The sequence below is a fragment of the Pseudomyrmex gracilis genome, unplaced genomic scaffold, assembly GCF_002006095.1.
Source record: "Pseudomyrmex gracilis isolate BER0280 unplaced genomic scaffold, ASM200609v1 scaffold_67, whole genome shotgun sequence".
Classification (NCBI taxonomy): Eukaryota; Metazoa; Arthropoda; class Insecta; order Hymenoptera; family Formicidae; genus Pseudomyrmex; species Pseudomyrmex gracilis.
This window is the reverse complement of record NW_018020651.1, coordinates 372,494-400,278: the sequence shown is the minus strand read 5'-3', so window position 1 is coordinate 400,278 and position 27,785 is coordinate 372,494. Positions and strand designations below refer to the sequence as shown.

General features: G+C 39.7%; 2 protein-coding genes across 3 annotated transcripts in view; one reads left to right on the top strand and one right to left on the bottom strand.

Annotated features, from left to right (window-relative positions):
* Positions 1–27,785, bottom strand: part of LOC109854486 (transcription factor Sox-3-A-like) — a 277,431-nt gene that overhangs the window by 237,425 nt on the left and 12,221 nt on the right. The window contains exon 2 of the transcript XR_002250222.1: positions 19,380–19,412. The gene's annotated coding sequence lies outside the window, so the exon portion shown is untranslated. The remainder of the gene's footprint in view (positions 1–19,379; positions 19,413–27,785) is intronic.
* LOC109854488 lies at positions 9,561–12,180 on the top strand. 2 transcript variants are annotated; one of them, XM_020427606.1, is made up of 4 exons: positions 9,561–9,643; positions 10,087–10,386; positions 10,574–10,762; positions 10,986–12,180. In XM_020427606.1, the coding sequence occupies exons 2-4, from the start codon at positions 10,120–10,122 to the stop codon at positions 11,031–11,033; spliced, it is 504 nt and encodes a 167-aa protein (XP_020283195.1). In that variant the 5' UTR covers positions 9,561–9,643; positions 10,087–10,119; the 3' UTR covers positions 11,034–12,180. The 2 variants fall into 2 exon arrangements, with proteins under 2 accessions (XP_020283195.1, XP_020283194.1); XM_020427605.1 differs by having other exon boundaries at positions 9,591–9,643; positions 10,070–10,386.

The following is a 27,785-nucleotide window of genomic DNA, read 5'->3' as shown; positions in this document are numbered from 1 at the left end:
TTTACTCACCCCCGTGTGTCCTCTCGCGCGCCACCCCTCTATTGATTTTGTTACAAACCGGCTCCATCCCATCCCCTCCTGACGTCACCCTCGCCGACCCTCGTGAAGTCCGTCGGAGCGATACGCGCCGATGCGTGTATATATGTTGATATATAAATGTATATATTGTTTATACATATTTCGCCATCGACGACGGATGACGACAACGTCCACTGAACAACTCCGAATTCCGAAAGCACGCGACGACAACGCGCTACTGCACGCCTCCCTTATAACCGAGAACAGTCGATAAAAGTGGAAGTGTAGTGACCTGAAAATCACAATTCGAGAGAGGAGAGGAGAGAAGAAGGAGAGAGAAGAGGAGCAAATAGTTTTGAAAACAGTCACGTGACCGTCCACGCTCAATTTTAATCGGTCACTTGTAATCTGGATTAGCTAATTTCAGTTAAGCGATTTCATTTCAGATTATCGCCGTGTTGCAGAAAGTTAAATTGTAGTTGATTTAAGCAAACGCGTTTGCATTGAATAAAATATTTACTACTACTGTTGAAGCGAAAAAAAAAAACACTAAGCAAACATATCAGCTTTTACTTTCACTAAATTAAATATCGCGATATTCATTCGTGCATGTTTTGGCTGTTTTCCTCTAATCTAGGATGAAAATGTATTTAACATGATATGAAGATTTAAAACGAAGATACACATGATGCAAATAAAATAACAGAAAAATTACATCCGATAAAAACAACAAGCAGATTTCAAATTGAGAAGAAAGATAGACGCGATAGTTGCAACGTGCGGGCACAACATTTTACGATATAATTGCTGTATAGAGAAAATATTATTTTTGATACGAGTGCAGTGCTCTCTTGTGGAATAAGAAAATCGCGCACAAGCTCTTACCGATACACGGAGCGGTGGCTTGTTTGCCGTACGAGCGCATAGAGCACGCATTCATTTTTTCTTTTTTTTTTTTTCGCGAGCTATTTCGCCCAACTCCACCACGTGCACGCAGCCGACATTCGGTCGGCCACTCTCAGTGGTCCCCAACTGGTTCAAGTACCACGTGCTCTCGTGGTCGCCCTTGCGCTCACGTACGACCAAGAAGTACTCGATGGCATTTGCGGTGGATTTGGCGGTGCTTCGCGCCACGGGAACCCTACTTCTGGCCATCGGTATACTATGGGGTCCTCCCTCTTCCTTCGGCTCCTCTCCACATTCCTCTTCCTCTTCCTCCTTTCCCCCTCGCTCACCCTTACCGACGCTCGCGCTCTCGAGAGGCCCCCGTATGATACCCCCGTGATAATCTCCCGTCTATCGGGGAGGCACAGTCGGCGAGCGCGGATTAAAAGGGTGCCTTTTACTCGGGGTTCCGGCAAGATCTACATTTTTTTCTCTGTCTATTCCGCTAAGCTTTTCTCACATTCGCGTCAAGAGACACGTGTGTTCTCGCTAAAATTACGCGGAATACATTTATATTTCGCGAGCGATAGGTTTCGCAAAGAGTCATCGCGCAATCGAATAAATAAATTCTCGCATTAGCGAGAATTGTGACGCTCTCATCAAGAAGCGACGTTACGCGGCCGTTTGATTCAGCAGAGAGTATAATTGCAAGAAACTAAAACCATATTTGAACATCGACATCTGCCAAGTTTGTTCGTTACGAGGGAAGTCGAATTTGGTCCGTTAAGCCGGGCTTCCGCGTAAGTCAGGCATGCAAAAGATTCGAGAACCTCTCGTTTCGCAAGATTGCCGGCAATAAAAAAATTTCTGTGATTGCACTCTCTGCTAGATATTATATGTATCATGTAAACAGATCTTACACAAAATTCTTACAACCACTTTGCAACAACAATGAAACCCACTCCCTGATAAACTCAGAGGAAACAAAAAAAATAATGAACAAATTGCGCAACTTCACCAACAGATTTGCTATCGTGAAGCCATTATGCGCGTCATTTATTGCACTAAAACTTCGCCACATGTTTCCCTTCTTTCGTTTAACAATTCGGCGTTATGTAAGGTTTCACGTTCGGGGGGGATAGGATCCAGACGAGAAATCGGGCCCGCGTCCAAAGTGGGTTAATAAAGCGATATTAAAGCCACGGGTGGTAGACCCTACGGCAGAATCCCTCGTGTCCACTCTGGCGTGGTCTTCGGCCAGCGGGAATTACGTGCGAGACTCGCCACCCCGTGATCCACCATAACGTTTCATTAGCGCTCCGTTATCTCGGCACGTTTTTGCGACAAGCCGGCTCGAGAACTCGATTATTAACTACGCACGGTTTGCGTAAGAATTTCTTTTACGAAAAAATATTGCATAAAAGTCTTGAATACTTGTTTTTTTTTTTTTTTTATTAAAAAGCGCGAGATCCTTATAATTCTTTGAGAAAAACTTTTGACAGAAAGAAAATTTACTAGTACATCACGCGTGCAGTCAATAATGTGCATTAATAATAAACTTGTCATAATTTTGTGACACTCTTACGCAATGTTTACGTACGTATAACGTAATCGTTTTATATATTTTTAGAAAGAATAGTTTAAAAACACGCGCATGTTAAAAAATACACAAAAAAATATAACACACAATACGGTATTATTGCATTTTAGTAATTTAATACTCTCCCGCGGGTGTGTGTGTGTGTGTGTGTGTGATGCGTTTTTAGCATTTATACAGTCGCGACTCATAATCCTCGCGAATGTAGAATTTTCACCCGCATATTGCGAACCGCTCTAACTACCCGACAAGGTTAGATATGTACGGCAGATCGGCGAACTGTAAAGTTTACAAACACCAGCGTTCCCTGGTTATTATCCCGTAATCCCGGTGTTTTACATGTTATGAGGGTGCGCGAGAGAGGCGATCTCTCTGTTACCTGCGACCTTCGGTCTTACGTTATTACACACCGCCAGCGTAGGTCCACATATCCAGTCGACGAAGAAAAGCCCGCATGATTTTACATTAATTTCACGAGTCGAGACACCTCGCGCGAGCAATCGTGATTCGCTCGGAAAGCTACAAATATGCTACGCATTGTTCGGTATAATCAAATTATCATGGAAAATGTTACGTATAACTTAACACATACACACACACAAACACACTTATTTATAATATGTATTATATATTTTATACATATAAATTTATACAAGTTTTTGGCTTTTATAGAAAAAAAACTCCAACGTATCTCCGATTTCGCGAGATCGCGTGTGATTCAGATGAGTATGTTTTGACATGAAGCCCACCCACGCTATCCTCTCGATCATATCGCCTCGCACGAGAACTCGCCATTAAACGCATTAGGACACGTTTAATAGTGCCGAGATCTCTCGTTATATAGGTGGCAGCTTGCGTTGAGGGTGCCGCGCTCGTGCTAGGCGAGTGTGTCTAGTTCTCATTGTTCCCGCGCGTCAGACACGTGACCGTGGCACGAGTCCAGTGTGATATCGAATATTCTTCGCTTTCAGTACTTTTTCAGCCCCTTCTGATTGGCATTTTAAAATCCGAGTGATCGTGCGTCGCGCTCCAGGAGAGAGAGAGAGAGAGAGAGGTAAAAAAGAAACGACGGAGAACACCCACGGCGTGGAGGTCGCCGCCATTCAGCTCAGCTCGAATGTCGCTCTTACGAACTCCTCCCGTGTGTCGGGAAGTTTGCAGGCTAAATTGACCGCGGTTCCGATGAAAGCAGTAATTTCAGCTGCGGAAAATTCTGTCTGACATCGAGGAGTAAATTATGTTTTTCTCTCTCTCTTTCTCTCTCTTGTCACGTGTATGAGAATCGCGTATAAGTACGCAAACAGTGGATTACCGCGACAAATTTGAAAGCGATTGCAAAATGAACGTGCGGAGTGGGTGGTTGGCAATTCTGCGCGAGTTAAGTCAACATTGCAAAAATTTCTCAAATTGTTGATTTTCCTTAGAATTGACACGTCACGATTTAAATGAAAATCCCGATTTTTACGTGGGCCATTGTAATCTATTAACACACAAGGTTTCTCTCTTTTAGGGACTTTAATTTAATTTAATAATTTAACAGAAATGCGAGGTCGCAACCTGTATTTTTTTATTTTCTCATATCGTTGTTACGAATGCAAAAAATTTATCACCTGTATCGCGGAATCACTCGCGTGAAAATGTATCAGGTGCCCTTGTGTAGTCGGGGGCGCGGCCCTTTTTCCTTGTCTACAATCGCGCGGTCAATTAATAGGAGTCATTTATAAGAGCAAACCGGGAATCTGGGAATCCGCGATCCACCCGGAGGCAATAAATCTCAAGTCGCCGAGAGCGGCATGGTAGCGGAACCCCTCTTGTAAGCTGGTTGTATTGTAGCTATTACCGAGCCATGCATCACTAGGTAACAACCGCACGAGTCGTCGTCTCCCTTGTGCCAACATACAACCCTCTTCCCTCTTTCTCTCTGTTTCGTGACCCCGGGGAAAGACCACTAGGACATTGCGCTAGGAAAACGCAGGAAAATGCGCGACGCGTTTGGGAAGTTGTGCAGCTGATATCGGACCACCCAGGTTATGCCCTGGATACCGTCTGCTCGTGGGAGTTGTTCCGCGGAGTTAGGGGAAAACGTTACGTCCGATTCACGCATGACCACGAACGATGTTATGGCACGAAATGATGAACGATGTCTATCGTTAATGAGCGAATCGCGTCTCGCAGTGGTGTTTCGTGTTCGGAAACTTGTAGCCGAGAAACCTGGATAAAGCAGCAGTTTATAACTGTAACATCCTGTTTATAAATCACGCGATGTTCAAAAACTAACACGCGCAGCAAATGAAAAAAAAAAATCTATATTTGATTATTTAGGATAATATATATTCAATTATAATTTCGTTCTATGCAAAACAAAATTTCTTTTGCTTTGTTGTCTCTCCCATATATTTAAAGACTTTTAACAAAACTTTCAGATTTACACTCGAAAAGTTTTCAAAATTAAAAATTCGCTGTAGATTTGTGTATGCGCGTGATCGTAAAAATATTAAAATAAGACGTATTTTTCTAGCACATTGCGATGATATTTTAAATCTTTAAAAACATTCTGATCAGAATTGGCGGTCACGATATAACACAATAGACAATGAGAAAAATAGTAGACGATACTTGGCGCGCGAGACACAGAGGTCGCGAGGAAAAAATGGCACGACAGAGAGAGAAAAGAGGCGAGTAGATAAAGAAATAAGAGAAAAAGAATGAGAGAGAGAAAGAAAGAGAGAGATCAGAAACAGAATATACGCACGCCTAGCCGCGCCGAGTACAGCACAGTCTCTCTCGCCAGACAACCGACAGTTAGAAGAACGGGGTGGCTGTCGAGGAGGGTAGTACCTGCCTACTCCTCGCACCCTCGCTCGGCGCTATAGTAACAACACGGGGAAACATAGGGAAATCAATATGGCTTCCGTTGCCCTCTTCCCTCTCGCGCGTGGTCCTCGCAGCCGCCGTAGAGAGCGAGAGCGCTCTCGTCCGATTTTCTCACTCCTCTCTCGCTACCACGGAATTACGTCTCTCCCTCGTTTCGACCATCTCTGTCTCTTCTTTCCTTCTCTCTCTATCTTTCTCTGTCTCTCCACTTCTCTCTCTCTCTCTCTCTCTCTCTCTCTCTCTCTCTCTCCTCTCTCTTTCTGTCTCTCTCACACACACGTACACATATTCTCTCTCTCTCTTTTTCTCTTTCTGGCACTCGACGCGGACGGGTGAACCCATTATAAGGGGGTGTTACTCCGGGCCAATCCCTAACCATCCGGAGAGAGAAACCGGAGAGGCGAGAGTCCAAGAAGGGCGCATGTGCGTTGCTAGGGCCACCGGATGGGTCGCGCGATGCGATGCGACGCGATGTGATGCGATGTGATGTAATGCCGCGCGTAACGTCCGCCCGGTATACTAGAAAGAGCTGACAACGCATCTATATAGTAAGTACATACAGAATGTAATTTGCACAGCAGCCAATTTATATAATGAATAATTATATAATGAAATTTTCTTAAGAAAGTTAATCTCTCAAAAAAGTTAATCTTTCAAATATATTTCTTTCATAAAAGAATAAAACAAGTTTTTGTTTATGTCGCTTTTTAATATTCTCATAGATAACAGAGAAATTATAGTTCAATTTCAATTATTTCACAAAAGTAACTAGAGGGAAATTCGATAAAGAAAGAAAGCTATACAATATAAATTTCAAAAGACAAATCATAAAGATATTGATTATAAATGTTATATAATTAAATTGAGATGCACTTTCTATTTCTGTCTTATTATTAATTGCACTCGTATTACGTATGAAAAGCTAATAAAATTCAAAATCTCTTGTGCAAATTATATGTACTCAAATAATACAAATTAAATGAAACATTTTTTAATTGTAATTATAAAGTTAATTTAAATATACGTAATTATAGATTAAATATAAACTAAAAATATCTAGTATTTTCATTACAATTGAAAGTTTTGAAAAATTCTTTTTAAAGTATTCTATATATTCAATGTATATATGCGGTAAGGATAGCTCTCTATCGGCGCACCATGAAACTTAGAACCAGTTCTAAGTCGGTAATGTAGGACTCTTACTGTCTCACATAAATTAAGTTTTTTATATGTTGCAAAAGACTAAACTTATATGTGAGATTAATACGTATATATGTGCACATATAAACATATTATTAATATAATAAAAGTTACAAAAAAATAACTATTTACAATTAATGAACGTTTCATGATAACACCACAGTGTTATAGAGTTTGAAGAAGCCATTAGCAAAATATATTTTCGATTTGCACGTGCTATTACGATAGTTATTTTAATAAATAGAAACGTTCTAAGCCTTCTTTTGTGTGGCAAAGTGAACATATATTTTATCGTATACATATATATTTATAATATAAATATTATACATATATATTTATAATATAAATATTCACAAAATTCTGTTTTCAGTATTTTTACATTCAAACGTAAAAGCAAAGTAAACATGTAAAATAAAAATCATTTTATTCGTGTTTATTAATGCAAAAAGGTGGTTGATGTCGCTACTTAAGTTTGCAAGAAATCCCAACACGACTTCTGCAGTCTGTCTTCTCACTCCTTGATTGAATTCGGCTCTCTAGAAGACCCACAGATACCACTCGTGGTTATGTTGAAATCCACTCAAGAATCGTATAGATACCATACTTTGTTCCATGCCATGTTTCATGAAGAATATAGGTATAGTGTGTTGTTGTGGTGAAGGGTGTGTGTTTGTCGCTGTCAGCCGGCGGGGGTGTCCAGACCTTGCCGGACTGCATTTGAAAACATCACCCCGCCGCTGTTTCTTTCACATGTGTTAGACCATGTGTATTACACATACATCTTTTGTATGTGGAAATTAAGGCACACGGTTGAACCTTACACCACAAGGGGAGTTTCATTTTAGAAATTCTCTTTACCCCATTTGGCAGAGTACGGAAGTAGAAGACACGGTAAGGCCGGAGTGTCTTTATCTGTATTAGAAGGTTTACTTTTTTGATAGTGTTTTTAAAGGTAGTGTCTTGTATAAGGTTAGTCTTCCTATACCGCGCTTCTTTGTATGATGTAAACCTTCTTTCTCTGTTTTCTTCTTTCCTCTGCCGAAGGTAAGTTATTCATCGAAAGAGAGTCTACGAGAAAGCGCGAGAAGAAAATTTTGAACTTTATATACAGGAATTATCTCTAGTAATTAATTCTAACGCAAATTTTCACTTCTAACTAATTCTTTTTCTGACAGTTTACGTTGAGAGAGTTATATTGATAAATAACTCGACTTTTATTTATTTCGTCTTTCTTCTATAAACATGTGTCTTATGATACATTAAGCGCGTATGCGTACCATATTATATATATTTATATAAATATATATGTAACAAACTCTTTTGTACATATAATCTTCTTTTGTTGTCTTCTTCTTTTTCCTACACTGTCTTACAATTATCTTATTCATATCTCTAAAGTAGAATCTTCCTTGGCGTGCGCGCACATTCTTGTGATTTTCCAAACAAGCAAACTTAAGCATAACGAAGAAAGGAGAGGATTTATTTAAATCAAGGCGTTATATAAAGTCCAGGACACAATATATATACACTATCTCCCCTCCTTTTTAATTCATAGTAATAATAATATACATTCGTCTCTTTTATGATTTTAACTGCACACCTTACGCAATTATTTATAATGTTGCTTCTTTCTTCTCTCTGTTTCCAGCAAGTGTATTCTCTCTCTCTTTTAAACGTTTTAACTAGAATAACAAGCTCCAACATTCCATCACACGATTAACCTGGCTGGATTCTTCACAAAACCGTCCTCTCTTGAGAGCACCGAAAATCTAACGAGAGTAGAACAGTCGAGGAACAAATCAGACACAGACTTTTTATCAACACACACACAACATCGCAATCCGTCCCCTCTTTGTGTTCTGGATGCCTGAGGTGCCGGAAAACGAGTACTCAGATGATACCTTAGTAGCACCGAACCACCTTGCAATCATACGTAAAAATATAATTTATAAAGAACATGATGTTTCAGTAAGCGCTTACGAGAAGGCTTGATCACATATAATTAAAATAATGTTCTATTAAAAATATTTTTACAATCTGCTTCAAGTTTGATCAAAAGATAAATTAAATTAATTAATCATACACGTTCAAATAATTGCAAAATATCAAATAATTAAACTTTTAATTATATATATAATGCACATTCAACTCAACGGCACTCTAGTGGTATGATGAGTAAATTCATTCGTATAAAGAAACAACTTAAAGGAATCGACATCAAAACTCGGCAGTTACCATAAGTAGATTCTATGTGCAACGTATGGTAAGAGACATATTGTTTTAATTCTTATAATATTAAACAATATTTAATATATCATCTAAATAGTTTAATATTATTAACAGTACATTTAAACTCTCTTATCTTTTAAATGTTAATAAGAAATGTTACGGTTACACAAGAGAAAACTTTAATTGTAAAGAAAAAGCAAACTAATTACAGTCGGTAAAGTAGATTTCTTCAGAACAGTAAAATATGTCTGCATTTATCACAGCGCATGCAGTAAACTGCTTATACCAACCGTGAATAACGTTACCAACTTTACGTCGGTAAAGAAGAGTTCTCAGGATTGTAAAATAACATTTTGTTTTTAGTCAAACAATTTCAAAAGAAAACCTGTAATGCAAATAATATGTATAAAAGTTTAAATATTTAAGTTTAACTATCTTCTTATTTTATTATTACCACACATTCTTATTTATTCTTTTTCTATTTATGTTTCTTATAGTTAGTGTATCTTCAAATACACAAAAATTGTAAAAATAAATTTACTTGTGATTTTTCTAAGTAGTTCTTTAAACATATTTAAAGTACGTATTTTTGTATGAAATCTATAATTTCTCAATATTCTGAGTATTTAATTTTAAATGTTTTAATCGATAACATATATATAGCAAAGTACATCAATTTTCTTCACTGTTTGAACGTTCGAAGGTCATGTTTATCATCACGAAAAGAAACATCTATAGGTTGCTAGATGTGATATAGACAGATATTCAAGCAGATACACTTTCAGTTGTCGGTTGACGTTGTAACGGTCTACAACGATTAAAGCAGCTCCATTGGCTCAGGTAATATTAAACGCATGCATAAAAATTTACTTATAAGAAATAAGATGTATATAATTTTTCAATGCAACAATTTTTGTCCTCAACAAATTTCTTCCATATTCAGAGATTATAAATATTATATAAAATAGAATAACTCTCCGTTGCTTTGACTTTGTTTTACAAGTGTAAAAACGCGGATTTGACTTGTTTCTAAATCTTAAACAACTAAATCGGAAAGTGTGTGTAAGTGCAATGTAAGTTTTACGTGACTAAAAATTGAATTTCATGTGACTAAAAATCACGTAAAAATCGATATCACGAATCCATCTTCTATAACAGAGCTTTCCAATTGATCACATGACCGCATAGAAATCTTATGGCCGCACGTACAAACCGCACGTGCGCGAGTTGGAAGACTCTGTTCTATAATATAATCGTGTGATTTAGATCGAGACATTCATTAGGAAGAAATACATCAAAAATTGCACTGAGGAAAAATGGCACTGGCAGTTGCGTTTCCATTATTCGGACTTAATCCAGAGCACTTTTCCTCATTAAATGCGAGGCTTCTTAACATCGCGTGCGAACAGAACTTGAGAAATCTTCCCGATTCCGGACGGGACTCTCCGAGTGCCGGAAGCGAGTCCAGCGGTATCAGCAGTCTCGTAACGTCCAATGAATCGCGTCCAGCGTCAGTAGAATTAACGCCAATTTCGTCGAGGCCAGAAACTCCTATCAGGATATCGTGCAAGACTCAAGAAAAGGTAAACACAACATTCAAATAGTTCGGAAACTTGCAAAATAAAAAAATATTTTTTTATTTTCCGACACACGGAACGTTTTTAAGAAGACCGATTTCAATAGTGCTACATCTGTCATTTCTTTCGCATTAAGTAACAATATATGTATTTTATATATGTGCAAAAAAAAGACGAAGAATTCTCCTTTCAGATGAATGAACTCCGCGTAATGTACAATGGACGTGATATATTAAATTTAGGAGCAAATATTAGAATGTCGTCCTGGCAAATAAAAGATCGGAGACTACCTCGACACGATTTGAATCGACACAGTGTTTTGACTAATCACTCGCTATATCGATTACATGACGAACACGCGGTCATTGATATGAATCCAATGGTACGCAAACTAACTTTATAAAAAAACAAGAGCTTTTTAAAAATTTACAAAAAAATCTCCAAAATATTTTTTGGGTTCTTTTTTTCTTTTTTTTTCCTTTTCTCTCTCTCTCTCTCTCATGTTCTATGTATGTGAGTGTGTCTATTAGTATAAACAAGATTCCACATAGATTATAATATTGAGTTTCAGTCATAGCTCTAATAATCAAAATTATGTTTCACAGAAATGCTGTACAGAATGCGGATTTTGCGATCCATTTCCTGCTTTGTAATATTCGACCGTATCGGACAACGCACAATTAACTACAGCAACGTCCAACATTACCATCGCGGACAACTAAATTGTGATAGACCGAAAGAGCGGCAGCCGGAGACATAAGAAAAGGAAACGTATAAAGATATCTCTCGCCAGGTTGTATTTCTATACAAACGATTCCAATCGTGATAAATCTAGTATTTGAGCGATAAGAAGCAATAATATCACGATATTTGTAACATGAAGAAGAAAATGCTAAACTACTTCAAGTAACTGACGATTATTATACTTGTGTTTACTATATGCGCTTAAGTGAGATATTTAATTTTAACTTAGATTTAAATATTTAAGTTTTTAGAAAAAAATTATATTTAAATATTTAAGAGAGATATACGTTTCTCGCGCCGGATACGGGCTGCAGAGGTCAATCAACTTTTTCTCTATTATGATTGTAAGATGTGGTTAAATTATGTCAGTTGATAAATTTTGCATCAGTGTAATAATTTATAACATAATTTAGAGATCATACGATATGTCTCTATATATATATATACATATATAAGATTAAATAATGCAACAACTTAAAAAACTTCTTTTGTCAATATGATGCAAAACTCTTTGTATCGATATAATCATACTTCATCTTACGATATTATTTTTTCTAATTCAGTTCCACATAGCGCATGTGTACATAATTAATAGTAATAATTATTATATTTCGGGCAATAGTGTGTGCGTAAGAATATGACGCTTTGTTAACCTTCCAGCGTGTAATCATCTTTCAAAACAATCAAAACAATAGCCAGATCTTTTACGCACGATATGACAATCTACATAACAAATAGAATTGTTACGATTGTCATTGTCATCGATGTAAGTCGATTACATTTTACTTTTTGCAATTTTGTATCATCAACAAGTGCCGTGGCGCTTTATACAGCACCGTTACCGAATGACGTACCGATAGACATATCGTATTTCAGGCAGTTTCATAAACGATCGGCAATTTCTCTCGAACGGCCGAAAATCAATCCTTACATTTTCGCGGTAAATGTAGTATGTACCAGCTCGAAAATTCGATGTAATTCTACAACGGCATTGCACACATGTGTCTTGACCATTTGTTTATAAATAATAAACAATATTTTACATATATATATATCATTTAGATTACTTACATATATTTTTATATCAAAATCATATTATATATAAATATTTTTCTCGTTCTATTATAAAAAATATATATAAAACAATTCTAATTATTATTTAATATATTATATTTGATATATAACGCACCACACCACCCGTATATAGATATATTCAGCTCTTTTGTAAAACAACCGAGAAGAAAGAGAGAGAGAGGCGTTGTCTACGCGATCTTTTCCTAGAGTTGAAAAACTGTTTTTTTATTACATTACACTGCGCATCAAATTTACCATTTTTTTTGCTTTTTAATGAAAACAAAAACATGATTTTTTGTCATTTCTAATGCGTTGAATTCAAATCTGATCACAGATTTTTGCTATTACGTAAAAATTGAAAGATACTGAAGTAAAATAATCTCAAAAATGCCAAAACTTTTTTTGGCAATATTCTCTTATTTGTAAAAAAAAACTAGGCTTTGACATTTTTGCTTTGGTTTAATGAAATAAGATGATTTTTTGTGATTTTGATGCGCTGAATTCGAGTCTGATATCGCAGTATATCGCTATCACTTCAGAATTTAAAGATATTGAGATAAAATAATTTCGAAAATGGCTATTTTGTAATATTTTATTGTTTGTGTGCTGCAAAAAAATTAAACATTATTCTCTACTGTCTCCTTCATTGTAAAGTACATTCTTTACTTTTATCAAGTCTTTATTTTATGTATCTTATCTAATCTGCATGTCTATATGCGTTGTTATGTGTATGTATGTATAGTCATAGAAAAACTAAAATCTCACTTTTGAATGTTCAATAGTCGAACAAAAGAATGCACGACGAGAAACAAGAAGAATTTGTCTCAAAGAAAAAAATACAAGATAAAATTTATTTGTAAACAAGAGAATATTGTTAGTTTATTTGTAATCAACGAAAGAATATTGTTAAAAATAGCTATTTTCGAGATTCTTTTATCTTATATATCTTTTTAAACTTTAATCCGATTATATCGAATGATTCTATTCTATATCGAATGATTCTTGATCTATTCTGTAATCAGATTCGAATTCAGTAGAATCAATAAAAGTCACTTTTTTTTCACTAAAAAGTATGAAAAATGCGTTGTTATCGTTGCGGAGCAACGTTAAAAGACTTTCTTGGTTAAGCCGAAGATGAGCGACGAATTAGCGCGTAAATTCGCGCGAAAGGCATTAATGCCGTTTCACGAGCTGTACAAGAGGGTTGATCGCTCGGACCCTCGGTGCTTCTGCATTGTTTCAGCTCGAGCGTAACACTCGGCGGCGTGGCGCTGCGGCCGATTCGATCCACAATCCCGACCGAACAACTTCTACACCGACTGGTACCCATACTCACGTAACTCCGTCTATTATTATATGTATATCTCTATTTTCCGATTCTTATCGGTAGGCACAAATATATCAACATATGTATCAAAAACAAAAGATAAGTTAAATCAAAAAAAATACTTAGTCATGAAAAATTAATATAATATTATTTCAATTCTCATTCTCTTTCTTTCTCTCTATCTTTTTTCGCGTTATCTTTACATTTCTGAATGGAGATTAGTACTTATTATTTTTAGACACGAATATGTACTTACTGTTTATTAATATTATGAAATCCAGACGAAATGATGATATATTTTGCAATTGTCACTCGTGCAACAATCGAAATTAAGAGCGACGTTTCTTGGTTGGTGATTTTTTTTGTGTTTATAGATACCAACATTTGCCAACTTTACCACTGGCGTGTGCGTTTATATCGCTTGCGCGTATCCCGCGGGGTGTACGGAAACCTTTCAAGCTGCACGCGTGCATGTACATTACAGACGTATACACAAGCATCGGCGCACAAACGCGCGTGTGGAAGCGCCCCGTTCGTGCGTGCACGCGCGGATGCGTGGGTGCGTGCAACGCGCGAGAGATGCGCAGGACGACTATTCAGATATTGTTGTTATTGTTGAGGGAACAATCGCCCGTCAATAGGCCGCCTCGGCACAATGTATCTATTCAGGTGCGGTCAGCGGTGCTCAATCGATCAGGATCCACCCTCCGCGAGTCTCGAAAAAGTTTCTCGAGAGCAGGAAAGATCATCATCAGAAGTGTTTTTCAGAAATTTGTGATATGCGCCACAAAAGTGTGTTCAAAATATATTCCTCTTCGTTTAATCTACTTTCCGTCATGTGTATAAAAATAGTAAGTGTAATTAGTTTTTAATGCCGTTTTTTCAACGTATATCAAGTAATTTGTTAATAATTTGTATTATAATCAGTGAGATATGTGATGTATAACATCTTAGCATGTTTTAAAAATTAAAATACTTAATAGATTGTAAAATTAAAAACAGATTATATTATAAAATAGTTAATTGATTTTTACTTAATTGATTCAATAGCAGTTTGTTTTTTATATAAAGAAAGAGAGAAAGCAATATATACATATATATATATATATATACACACACACACATATATGTATATACATAATGGTTTTAATATTTTTTATTGTTAGTAAGTTTTGTGACAATCATTTTTAACACAATAATTTGTTTATAAATAATTTAACAGATGTGTTATTCATGTACAAATTCAATTACTGTGGTAATGTGCGTAATTAGTCATTGCGAAATTTCTACAAGGATCGAACTCTTTCATCTTGAATTATTGAAACATGGAAAATAAATCCCATAAATAAATCCCACAATAAATTTTTATTTAAACATTGCAATCACATCTGTTAATATTGATTTTGATTAATCGAATTTTCTATTTCTGTAACTTTGTGTTGCAGTTGAAATTTTACCTTAAAAAATACTATTTGTGTGTTGTCAATTTAATTTTAGAATATAATTGTAATTAAATATATCAATTCAAGCACACATATATATGTACTAATACACGGTTTTTCAGAATCAGACAATCTAAAGATAGACACTATGTGCGATCTCATCTGTACTTATTTCGCGATAATTCTTACTTAAAAAAAATACGCTGCGCGATCGAAAGAAACTCGTTTGCGTAAAAAAGAACTCTCTCCTCCCTATATTCCTATCATTCAACGGATCCTGAGTTTAAGACGACAAACCGCTGTATCACGATGACATTTACCACTAGCTCGCGCATCAAAGACGAGTTCAAAAAAGGTCCAGATGCCGAAGAAAAAGAGGCCGCGAGTGAGAGCCACTGCCGCGAGCGAGGGTACCAGAGTTCCGCGGCTATAGCGATGATTACGTATGCGGGAATCATTGTCGAGTAACGCGCGATGCACATGCAAAGGCCAAAAATCGTCGAAATCAGTCGAGTTCAACATCAGCATTGTACCTGGGCTTTGTCTCTGCCTCATTGTTGTTGGTCGGTACTCTCTTCTCTCTCACGCTACCTCTTCATCTCTCTCTCTATCTCTCTGTCTCTCTCTCTGTCTCTCTCTCTTTCTCTCTCTCTCTCTCTCTCTCTAGAGTACAACCTACACGTACGCCAAGCCGCGGCTGCTGTCCCGGGTTGGTTTGCATGGCTGGACCATCCACGCGACCAGGACCCATTCGCTAGTTAATGCCAGTTCCGTGGACAGGGTCGGTTTAACCCTTTCGGCGTTAAAGATGCACGTACGTGTCGTTGGAAAGAGCAACAATAGAAGCAAACAACAGTGAAAATTCGATATTTTTGACGTGCAGATTAATGCTTTAAATTTCATTTTTTGTAACGTTTCGTGTAGTTATCAAATATAATAGCTACAAGTTATTTTTTTGTGATAAGAAAAGAAAAACAGATATTGCTGATTTGCTGAATAAATAATTCCAATTCAAAGTTAACTGTTGCAAAAGAAAATTAAGATAATAAGTTATTAACGTAGTTGGCAATTTTTACGCGGCGCCTCGCGTGTAATCCACTCGTATCGCGATCCTATTCTTACGGGAAGCGACGCGTGATCGAAATAAAGAGGAAGGGGTCACACAGCGAATCCGTGTCTGCCTTTTTCCACTGTGCATAATACAGGTGCAGGACAGATAGGACAAGATCTCAGCGATGATATTGGAACGAGAGCGAGAGAGCGAGCGAGAGGGATATAACACCACCAGCAGAGCAAGGCGAATCCGGCAGAAGAGGAGAGAGTGAAGAGCGGAGGACAGAGAAGAACGAAAGAGAGAGAGAGAGAGAGAGAAACGGTAAAGAGGGGATAGGAGGAGAAGAGGGCATAGAGCAGCTGAATAGGAAGCGACACAATGGACCTGGGTGGCTGTGGAGGCGTGTTATCAAATGGGTTCCTCATTCACATACTGCGGCCTGAGCTACCTGTGTCTGTCTGTACCGGTGTCTGTCTGTTATACTTATTCATACCGCCCATTGTGTCCTCCACTGTTGAGTCGAGTTCAGTTCAGTTGAGAACGCGATGGAACGTGCCACAATGCACGAATATGGGCTGCGCCGCACCTCTCCCTCCCCCCCTCCTTCCTACTCTTACTCTACACCCTTCCGCGCGCACCCCCTTTGTCACCCTCTCTCGGTTATCTCTTTCTCTCTCTTTGCCATTTGCCACCCACAGTCCACCCCGCGCGCGCGCTGGATTCGCTGGGACCGACTGAAAAGAAAATTGCGTCGGGAAATTGTATCCGCGAGAAAACCCGACCGATAATGCGAAGTTCTTGAAGCGTGTACACGTCCGCGGGATCTCTTCGCCTTGGCGGCGGCGGTGGCGGTGACGGCGACGGTAACGCGAATTCCGCCGGCTGTCTCGTTAGACGGAGCGCGCGCGAATTTTCGCAGGGAAAACGATCGATTCGCCTCTACGAATCTCATCCGGAATTCCGAAGCGCCCAACGATATTTGCCGGCAATTTAAACGGGTGAATTACCGCGACACGCGCGATAGTTGCGAGCGATCAAGTGAACGAATCTAAGATTTTGTGCAGAGAACAATTGAATATTAGGTCCAACATGTTATTATTTCCACTGTCGAAAGATAATCTTAGATAATCACAAATCATCGATACAGCATCTTTTTGTCGACGAGTTCTACTCTCAAGAAATTAATTTTTAGAGAAAAAAGTATCATTTTATATTTTACAATAATTTATAATAAAAAACATAATTTATAATAAAAAACATCTCGGCAACAATAAAAACTTGATCGAAAATACATATCGAGACAAGCTTTTGTGTGCGCGATAATATTTTTTTTCTCCTCACACAATTAGGAAAAGTTTTTAAAGAAAAGAGAGATATTCTATTTTTAAATCACACCTCATTTATCACTTATCTATTTTTAAAGTTTTTGGACAAATCGTGTAATACGATGTGTGTCATCAAATCTACGAAAGCGATGAAAGAAAAGTCCGAATAAGGAAACAGACGGCGTTTTCTTTGTCGCGAGGATACATTGCCGAAAAAAAAAAAAAAAAAAAAAAACTGGTGAGAGAGCAACGCGAAAAGAATTTGGAGAAAAAGAAAACGAGCGCGCGAACTCACGTGGACGTTTCTTGACGTGATCACGCGCGATGCGGAAAAGAGAAACGGGAGAACGTATAATACATATAACGTATAAGCGGCCATAGGGCCGTGGATGAGCCGCCCGCGGACGCAACGGCATACAAAACTCGCTCAATACGTCATTCAGCCGAAGAATACGCCTCGTTCTCGCCATTTTGCTCCCAGAATGAGAGTTTCAAAGGGAATTAAGGATTCAAAGGCATCTTTTGCGCGGCGTGCATAAAACGTCCAGCCGCCGCCGCGGCTCCGCGTCTATCTGTCTCTCTCGCTCTTTCTTTCTCTCTCTCTCTCTCTCTTTTTCTCTCTCTCTCTCTCTCTCTTTCTCTAACGCTCCTTATCTACTTCCGTCTTTCCCTTTTCTTCTTCTATAACTCCTCGTACGCGTCGCCTTCGTTTCTACAACGTTCTCAAGAGGAGCCGTGAATCGAAGAAGCGCTGAAGCGCGCGGCGCGTCGAGGAGATACCCATAGAAGGATGCGCTAAGTCGACGAACGAAGTATCCGGTCCGTATTTTCAACGCGTATTTAGTGATAAACGAGGTTGCCAGATTTTCATCTCCTGTTAAATGAGATCCAAACGAAATAGACGACCGTGTTTAGCGATAAATACAGGGGAGAACGGGGGTTCTTTAATTGAGAAAAGAAGATAATACACACACACACAAACAAACATACGTACGTACACACTCACACGCGCGCGCATACAAAAATCTAATATAGCCGAGTTACGTCTCTCGTTCGATCGTATTGTCCTCATGATTTAATATTCCAATAAATATTTGCGACTCTCTCAGGATGGCAAATAAATTAAAACAAGCACGTACCATTAAAGTCCCCTAAACGTCCACGTCACCAATCAAACAGCCGGTCAAATTCGTGAGGTTGCTCCAAATCTGTCTACATTTATTCATCGAAAAAAAAAAAAAGTACGCAGCTCCGAGTCGTCCTTCATATTTGACGTGGTCAAAAAGATGCGTCTGTGCGCTCACACACCCTCGTAATCCCTCTCTCCGCGAGATAGCTTTTTTTTTTTCTATTTACGGCGTTCGCGCGGAACAAATTCGGACGACGATAACTGTTTGCGCTATAAGATAACAAAGAGAGGGATAGCAGTCATCCCGCCTGTCTAGGATTGCGCGATTAACATAAAAATGCGGCGACTCGTAAAAGGCCACCGTATACATACATATATTATGAGCATTATATACATCGCAGGAGGGTTATAGTTTCTGATTGTTATTCATATATGGTCGGGTAGCGCAACGTCCGGCACTCGTGTGCCAACACGTGCGTCCAAGTCAATATAATGACGGCACAACACAGCGCAAATTTTCGGATAAAAAAATATGACGGTGACACATTGTCGTGATATTCGTTTTTTTTTCTTTTTATGCGCAATGACAATATGTATATCATGTGTGATATTGTTTTATAACAACCATAAGTTAATTGTTTTACTTTCTTTTTTTTTTTTTGGATTCGCGTCTTTTATCGCACGGCAGCAACGCTGCTAATTTAATCAAATACTTTTATACTTAATTTCGCTTGTAACATAAACACATTCGTTAGTTTTTCTAGTTTTTTTTTTGTGCGTGTTTTACAGAAATAATTCACTTTCTGTTTTGTTTGCTAATTGTGTTTCTTTTTCAGATACTTATTGACATCGAATCTACAGCAAGCGCTACTTAAAGTGAACAAAAGCTAAAAGTGCCACTTACCCATCCGCCTTGCCGCAAAAAAACAGCGCGAATCTGAAACATAAATCACGCGTAAGAGTGAGAAGTAAACATTATCAAATCATATCAAATCTTATGTTAATAAGATTCGTTGAGCTAGATAGTATTTAATCAAATCAGCAAGTTAGCAAATCGCGCGTAATTAATATTTCATCGCAAACTTATCTCAAATCTTATCTTAATGATTTACAAAGACAGTAAATATTTTATCAGTAAACTTGTACAATATCGTTGCATGACAAAACAATATTTGTGGACACAATCATTATTTTAACTTTTAATTTTTACGTGCAATATATTCGATTTAACAGTCAGCAAATTTGTTTATACGTAAGCAGCTACAGAAACGCAAAGGAAATCGAATCTCTGTTCGTTTCCTTCTGCATCGCGACATCGATATTCTTTTCCGTAGGCCACATCTGCATTATAGTTTTCTTTTTATATTCTCGTCTTGAGTGTATGTGTATGTGTGTGTGTATATGTGCGCGCGCGCGCGCGCGCGAGAAAGAGAGAGAGAGAGAAGGCACAAGGCACGGTCGCGCATACACCCACAGTTTGAGCATTGCCGAGGCCTTATCGGCAGTTATCGGGCCGTGATGTCACACAATGGGGCAGACAATGCGCGGGACAATACACCCCCTGCTTCTAGACTATCCGGCCCTCACCCGGGGCATCCACCTACCTCTACCACCGTCGACTTCTCTTCTCTCTTGGAATCAGCGCACATCCCCGCCAACTTAATAAACATAATAGCTGACTCTATGCCGCCCCGCGGTCACAATGAGAGCTCCGTGCAAAGAGATACCAAAGATACGAGACACCGGCATTGTGCGCCCCGCTCTCGCTCTCCTTCTCTTCTCTTTCTCTCTCTCTCTCTCTCTTTCTCTCTCTCGATTTCGCCGCCGAACGGATTATACATTGACAAACGTGCCGTCACGGATTTGCCATTCATGAAAAGCTTCTGAGTAGAAAGAGAAAGAGAAAGAGAGAGAGAGAGAGAGAACTTCGTTATTCAAGCGATACAAGACGAAGATGTTTGCTTCTAATTGTACGAAGTCAATCGTAATTGTCACCAATGTTTCAGACGTAAACTTTTCGACAATGCAGTTTGTACTCTAAAATCTTCAGGAAAAAAAAAGTACTATATACATCTCAATATATTTGCTTTAAAAGCAATATATAAAAAATCAATATATAAAATCGTTAAGAATTGTTAAGAAACGATTATTATCTGTTTTATTTTGAATATGTAATATGTGATATGCGGAAAAACATAAATCTACTTGTTAACAATCTACTTTTTAAAAAAAGTATGTATGTAAAATCGATAAATCAATGTATCGAAATTTATTGTCAGATATTGTTTCCATGAAACCAATTGATTTTTTTTTCGAGTGGTGGAGCTTGTTTTTTTTCTTTTTTTGCAAAGGCAGCTGTCTCACACACTGTAGCAGTTGATAACGACAATAATGATGAAAACGAAGATTATAATGAGAAAAGAATGAGAATAATGATAACGATGAGATTTTCTGGCATTCCTCGCACACATGTAGAGATTTTTTGCGAAGTAATTAAAACTTCGCGTAACTATTTTAAAATTTCTATAATACTTTATCGAGAATCAAAAGTGTAAGTGATATCTCGGAAACATGAGTAACGCGTGTAGTGATCTAATTTTATATAAAAAAAAAAAGATAATGAATAAACGCTCTCACTCAACATGAATACGAAATGTAAAGTTTCGATTCGCGCGATAAACTTCCTTTCGACACGAGTGATTCTCTCGTCGCGGCTTGACTCCGAAGGGTGGATTGCCGCACGCATCATCGGATCGACTACACGCCCTCGTGTATATATACTCCCACTCTACTCGACCTACCGTGGGTTGCTCAAACCACCCTTTGCGGCCGAACAATATGCCTGTCCTCCCCGCCACCGTGTAATTACTCTAAACCACGTGCCGCCACAGAGAGGGAGAGAGTAAAACGAGAGAAGGAGACAAAAAGCGCGTGAGCTGATGCACGAGCCATTGAAAAACGCAGTCGAGCGTCCATTATTTCGAGAACTTTTCACTTTAAGCGCATCCGATGCCACGCACAACGACGCGTATGATCGTGTCCGAAATGAGTCGCGGCTAAAGAGCCTCTTGGCCGTGATTATTGTTCATCACGATCCTTTTCGCACTAAAAGCCGAAGCATCAAACAAAAAATTACGTAACTAAAATTAAGCATATAGAAAAATTACGCACATTTATTATCTGCAATCATTATGACTAAAAAATACACAATTTCTTTAAATAATCTAAACTATAAAGCCTCATTATAATATAAAAAATATAAGGCACTAAATAAATAATAAAATGCTATGTTTTGTTGTTTTTGCTTATTTAATAATGGTATTTTTTATATTATTATATTTACAACTGAGAGAAATAGATGATATCTCTCTCTTGATTACCCTCGAAAATTGCGCTGGTTAGGATATCGACAGACAGATTTTCACACGTAACATCTTGAACTCGATTTCTGCCACCGCGACACCGATCGTATCTTTCGAAATGGCATTGGAGAAACGTTAATTAAGCGAGCAGATGCGCCGAGGAAATAATAAATCACACAACCCCGTGCAAATAGAGAGCGTTCGGAACATCGAGCGTCGGTATCGTCGCAGAGTTATCGGGATAATGATAAATTCTCGTTCAAACGGACCCCTTCCAGACCGCATTATAATTCGCTGAAAGGGTCGTAGAGTAACACACCCTTGCTGGAGGTATAAAGTGAACTCGAGCAACTGTTTAAAGGGCTAAAAATTCTTATCAAAGTCAAATACGGACGAGGAAAATGCTTCAAAGTCAAACAGACTTTCTTTCCAGTACACCTTCCCCATAAAAAAAAAAAAAATCCAGCGCTCTATCGTGTAATTCTAATTCTTCGTTCTTTTCGAACGTAAAACTATTAAGTTATAACAGTTGCAGCAAATATAATATTTATATTTGTTTTCAAATTAATTTTTAACATTTTTTTCGATCTATATTTATAACGCAAGTTGTTCCAAACTTCCAAAGCCGAGCCGATGCGTATCGATGTCGTCGGTTTGAAGTGAAGAAGATCGCGGTTATCGCCAGCGGCGCATTAAACGAGTAATTAACCACATCGGTCGATTCGATAGATAATCCGGAAGACGGCAGTAAAACAAGGTAACCTCGCGGGACTGGCGCCGACGACGGTGTCGACGGCGGATGACGGTGGTAGCGCGGTTGTGTAGCAGCGGTGGCGGTGCGGTGGTCGCTGCCGGAGGTGGTGGTTATAGTGACAGTGGTGGTGGCGTCGGAACCGCCCCGGCTTTGCAAGCCCGGCGAATGGAGTGACAATGCTGCCACGAGATTCACAGTTCTCTACCACCCCTTTTGTCTTTCCCCTCTTTACTCTCGGTCTCTCGCACGCGCTCTCGCCCCTTTTCATACCATTTGCAACTTTCCGGCCTCCCTCGTCTTTCCCCTCCGCCACCCCGAGTGGTCCTCTTTCCACTTTCCTATCCGTGCCGCGCGAGCCTCTTTATCTCGTCTACGCGCCCGCTCGTTGCATTTCCAGCGGGTGCATACCTTGAGGGAAATCCTCGCGAAGCGATTATCGTCGTCAAACGCGCGAATCGAAATGCTACGCGCAAAACTTGTACGGTGTTTCGTCACAAAGAGCAACACGGATACAATATACTCTTACGTCTGCATACACCGGTACATTTAATTAACGTGTTTAAATAAGATAAATACCGAATTTTTTAGCCTCTGCTTTAATTCCGCAAAAATGAAAATAGAGCCACAACGAAGATGATTAAGTACTTCTTTTTTTTTCTTTGGCGGTTAAAAATTGTTTCGTGACTTTCCCAAAAAAGTAAAAATATAAACTATATTTCTTAAAATAAATCGTGTTACGGTGTACTGGAATTTCGATTTAAGATTTAGATATCGAGATATTTTTAGCACCATAATGAGAGTCTTTACCTCCGGTAAGAGCGTTAGCAAGCGAGTACACGTGCTGGAAAAGCGGGATAGAAAGAATAGGGTGGGGAAGTTCGCGTGCCGGTCGAGTGCAGAGACACGCGATCGAGTGGGACGCGGGAAAAAGGGGGTGGCACACGCGCGCGCGGACCAAAGCATATCGAAAAGAATCCACCACTCTACTATTTCACAAGGACGACGTCCGACGCGTCCGCTGTCGCACCCCCGCCGCCTCCGATCCCCAATCTTTCCGCTCTCTCCGTAGACGGCGTTTCCCGCCGCATCCGCCACCCTTCTCGCGCCCTATCTCGCGCTCTCTCCCCGTATCAGATCGAGTCCCTCTATTTCGCGTCCTCTATTATTTCTTTTATCAATCTGCGCGCTTTCAGGACGCTTTGAGGCCCGCTGAAAGCTGCGCGATAAATCATGAAATGTAAGAACCCATACGTACGTGCCCGACGCGCACACAAACGCGCACCAGAACCACGTACCTACTCTAGTCCGCGCATCTACGTAGACGCATGCGTCTCTGTGTTCGCGAAATACACGCGCACGAGCGAACGAACGAACGAATGAACTGCGTTTTCGTGTAAACTGTGCTCCTTCGTGTATACCGCGTACATCTACTACATACATACGCGTACGCGTGCGCGCGCGCGCGCGCGATCGCTGTGTGTATGTAGAGATGCGCGTAATACGTGTGTATGTGTACGTATATAACCGACGGTTCAATAGGCGGCATTGCCAGGGCGAACGCTATCCATACAGCCCGCCAGATGAGGTCTTCTAGCTTCCGTCGAGTCCGCGTGAAAGGATGCCCCAATAATATTCCATTCACCGAATCACCCCCTTTCCTTCCCTCCCTCTTCCATCCCGTACACCCGCGCAGCGCTCTCACTCCCCCCCTTGGTCGCCGATATATATATATACTCGTCGTCCGTAGTCCGGCCCGACCCGTGCCCAACGTCACCTACCATTGATTTTTCATTCCTGGGCTTTTCAATAGTTTGTTACGAGCTTTCCTACGATGACGCGTCGCAGCCCCGTAATAACCTCCCTCGTTTTCTCCTTCGGCTTTCCTTTCGACGCAAGAAAGCCTTATAGCTGACGTTGAGACATGTCGCTTTATTAAAGGATGCGTCGATAGATATCGTTCGGCTGTTCATGTGCTACCGAACAAAAATTCTTTTTAGACAAAACTTAATTTTTAAACTTTTCAAATGGCAACAAAAAAATTTACATATATTTTTCTACGTCAAGTTGTTTAAATTAATGGTTTTTTCTTTTTTTTTTTCAGAATTGCGTGTTACATTATCAACGTAATTTTTTGCGTTGACGAGGATCAGCCACGAATTAAAACAATTGCCAGTACAAGAGGCGCGGACTGGCGCCAGCCAGAAAATACGTCGGCACGAATTTCGCCACCGCGAAACGGAGCGAAAATAACCTATAACTTTAATCAGGGATGAATAAGGGCAACCCTTTTCGGTACGGCGCTGCGTCAAGGCGAAGAATGGAGATGAGGATGTAGCCGAGTATCGGCATTGTTTCCAAACAAAGCACGCTTTTCATACCACCCTCTCCTTTCTCTCTCTCCTCTTTGCTACCTCCCCTTTGCCCGCACCCCAATCCTCGCCTTGGGTTCCCGCCCGTGGATTCCGCCCGCACACTCTCCGCGGCGGTTCAGTCATTTGACACGCAAAGAAGTCTGGCAAGTTGGCATTGTGGCGACCGCGCCACGCCATCCTCGACCTATTGTTACCGCGCCACTACCAAAACCGCGAAACCGCCCGCGCCGAACCCCCCCTCCCCCTCCCTCCCTCCTTCCCGCCGGCTAAAAGTCAAACCTCTTTCACCACCCTCGTCAAATCGCGAATAATGACGAGTCGATCGCCCGCGCGCCGTCTTTGAAGATCTTGGTCATTCAAAACAGCATTATCCGATTCAAACAAATGCGATGCGATGTAATTCAATATTATTATTTTTCACGACTTTTGTCGAACTAAAAAAAAATTATCGTAGAAAATTAAAGATTTGTGAATTTCCTCGCTTTTCTTTAAGTGCAACTTTGCACAGCTCCAAACTCGCGCGTGTGTGTGAGAAAAATTAAAATGTAATTAAAATATATTCTACAAATAAATAGAATGCTGAAAAACATTTGTGGAAAGCGTTAGATCGAACATGTGTAGAATACCTGATGCATGTGTACGATATTCAATGTGTAATATAACTGATGTAATATATGCGTAGCGATGCGATTAAATTAACTTCTCAGTGTAACTGATTAACTACGTAACTACGCTAGAGAGGCTTCATTCGAGCGCGCACTCTCATTTCTCTCCCTCCCTCTCTCTCTCTCTGTGGCGACTACCACGATTCTCCCCGTGAAGTTTCCGAGCGTTTGTCACGGGTGTGTTTCATCATTGAATCCGCGAAATGAACTTCCTATATATATTACGTGAATTGCAACTACAAGCTGTATTTCCTTTGTGCTCTTCCTTTATCGCATGACACTGCAATAGAGAGAAGCAATAATGCTTCATCATTATGACTGCTATGCATATTATAATATGGCAACAGAAATATACACAGATGATATACTTATCTTCTGCTCGTGCATTTCTTTGCAACTGAAAAGAACATTGTGTCGTAATAAAATACTAATTGATAATTATTGCCTTTTGATTGTTTTTAATTTATAAAATATATTTACTTTTTCAGATTATTAATTATTATATTTTTCAAAATAATTAAGAAAAACTAACGACGCAACTGAAACTTTTTATGCCATTTGCGTCATTCTAAAAGATAATGAGAAACTTGCTGTTCTTGCATTCTATTGCTAGATCTAGTTTCTGCAATGTATTCCTGATATGCAGCTATACCGTCAGCATCATTCACGTTTGTTTTCGCGTACGCAGCAAACGTACCTTGTCGCACGGGATACACGCGAATTCAAGCACGACTCACGTATGAACACAACAACCTCCTGTCTCTCTCTCTCTCTCTCTCTCTCTCTCTCTTACTCTCTCTACGCGCAATAGAAGCGACGATTATGTCGTGTGTGCGTGCGAGTAACACATAATGCAATAACGCGAATCAGTCCTCGGGAGATGCTCGCGAAAGCATTACCCGTAATGTTATAATGCCATATACAGAGCGTGCACGCGTCACACGTGCGAGCATTAATAAAGGAACGACGTCCAATATATCGACATCCGATGGATTCCTCGAGAGAACGAATTATCGGCAGTTCTATTATGCGAATTCTAATAATTTAATTCGCATTTCATTTTTACCCCACTGACAAGTAGTAACGTACAAAACAACGTGTGAAAGATGCGCGAGTATCTTCGATAAAAAAAAATATTTAAAAAAATAAAAAAAATAAAAAAAAATAGGACCAAAAAAGAGAATCCAAATGTTTAAAATGATATAATAAAACTACCTTCCGCAAGATTTATAAGAGAATAGAGTTAACGGAATCGTAGGGAATGATTTATATAACGCGACTCCGAGAAAATTTATTACATCTGCGCGTCAAGAAGCGGATACAATTTTTGCCAGCAGTCGCCGGCATTGAGTTATCGCGAGACAAATAATCGTCTCTCGACAGAGGAACCTGTTAAAAGTTGCTAACTCCCGTGACAGAATAGGGCGCCGCGCGGTGAAAGGATATAATAGACATGCACGTACACGTGGAGGGTAGCGGAAGCTGCACCGTCCACGGGAAGGGGATGCGTTCGGGGGTAGGGAAAAGGATCATCGACGACCAGGATTTCAAGAGGAACGAGGACGACGCGAGACCATACGAATATGTTATACGCTCAAGCTCGTTCGCTCGTAACCGCGCAGCAGAATAGACGAATTGTTCGGCAGCGAGGCTTTTGTCTATTTTACGGAGTTCCAAGGGCTTCCATTGAGGAACGGGAGAGAGAAAGAGACAGAGAGAGAGAGAGGGAGAGAGAGGAATAGACAGAGAAAGAGAGCAGATAGAAGGGAGGTTGGCGCGGGCGAAAGGGAGGAGGAAGAGCCGAAAGCTCGGAAATATATTCTCCAACTGAATGTTGTACGGATTCGCGCACCGGGCGTTCCTAATTATTGTTTTCCAGACATCCGTCCTCCGCCCGGTTGCCGCGGTGACTGAAATTCCTGTTGTAAAAGTTTTCCCCGTTCGTTCACACTCGCGCGCGAACAAACGAGCGAACGAGCGCGGTGAGTTATCAAGCGCGCGCGCGCGCGCGCGCCGCGTAAGGAATTTCAAAGTCTTAAGATCTTTTTTTATATGTTTTTCTCACCTACTTTTTGCTACAAGGCGCATTCCTTTGAACCAAAAGCATCTCGCTCGAGCGAACAGTAAGTATTTACGTAAACGTACAGCAACTGTGCC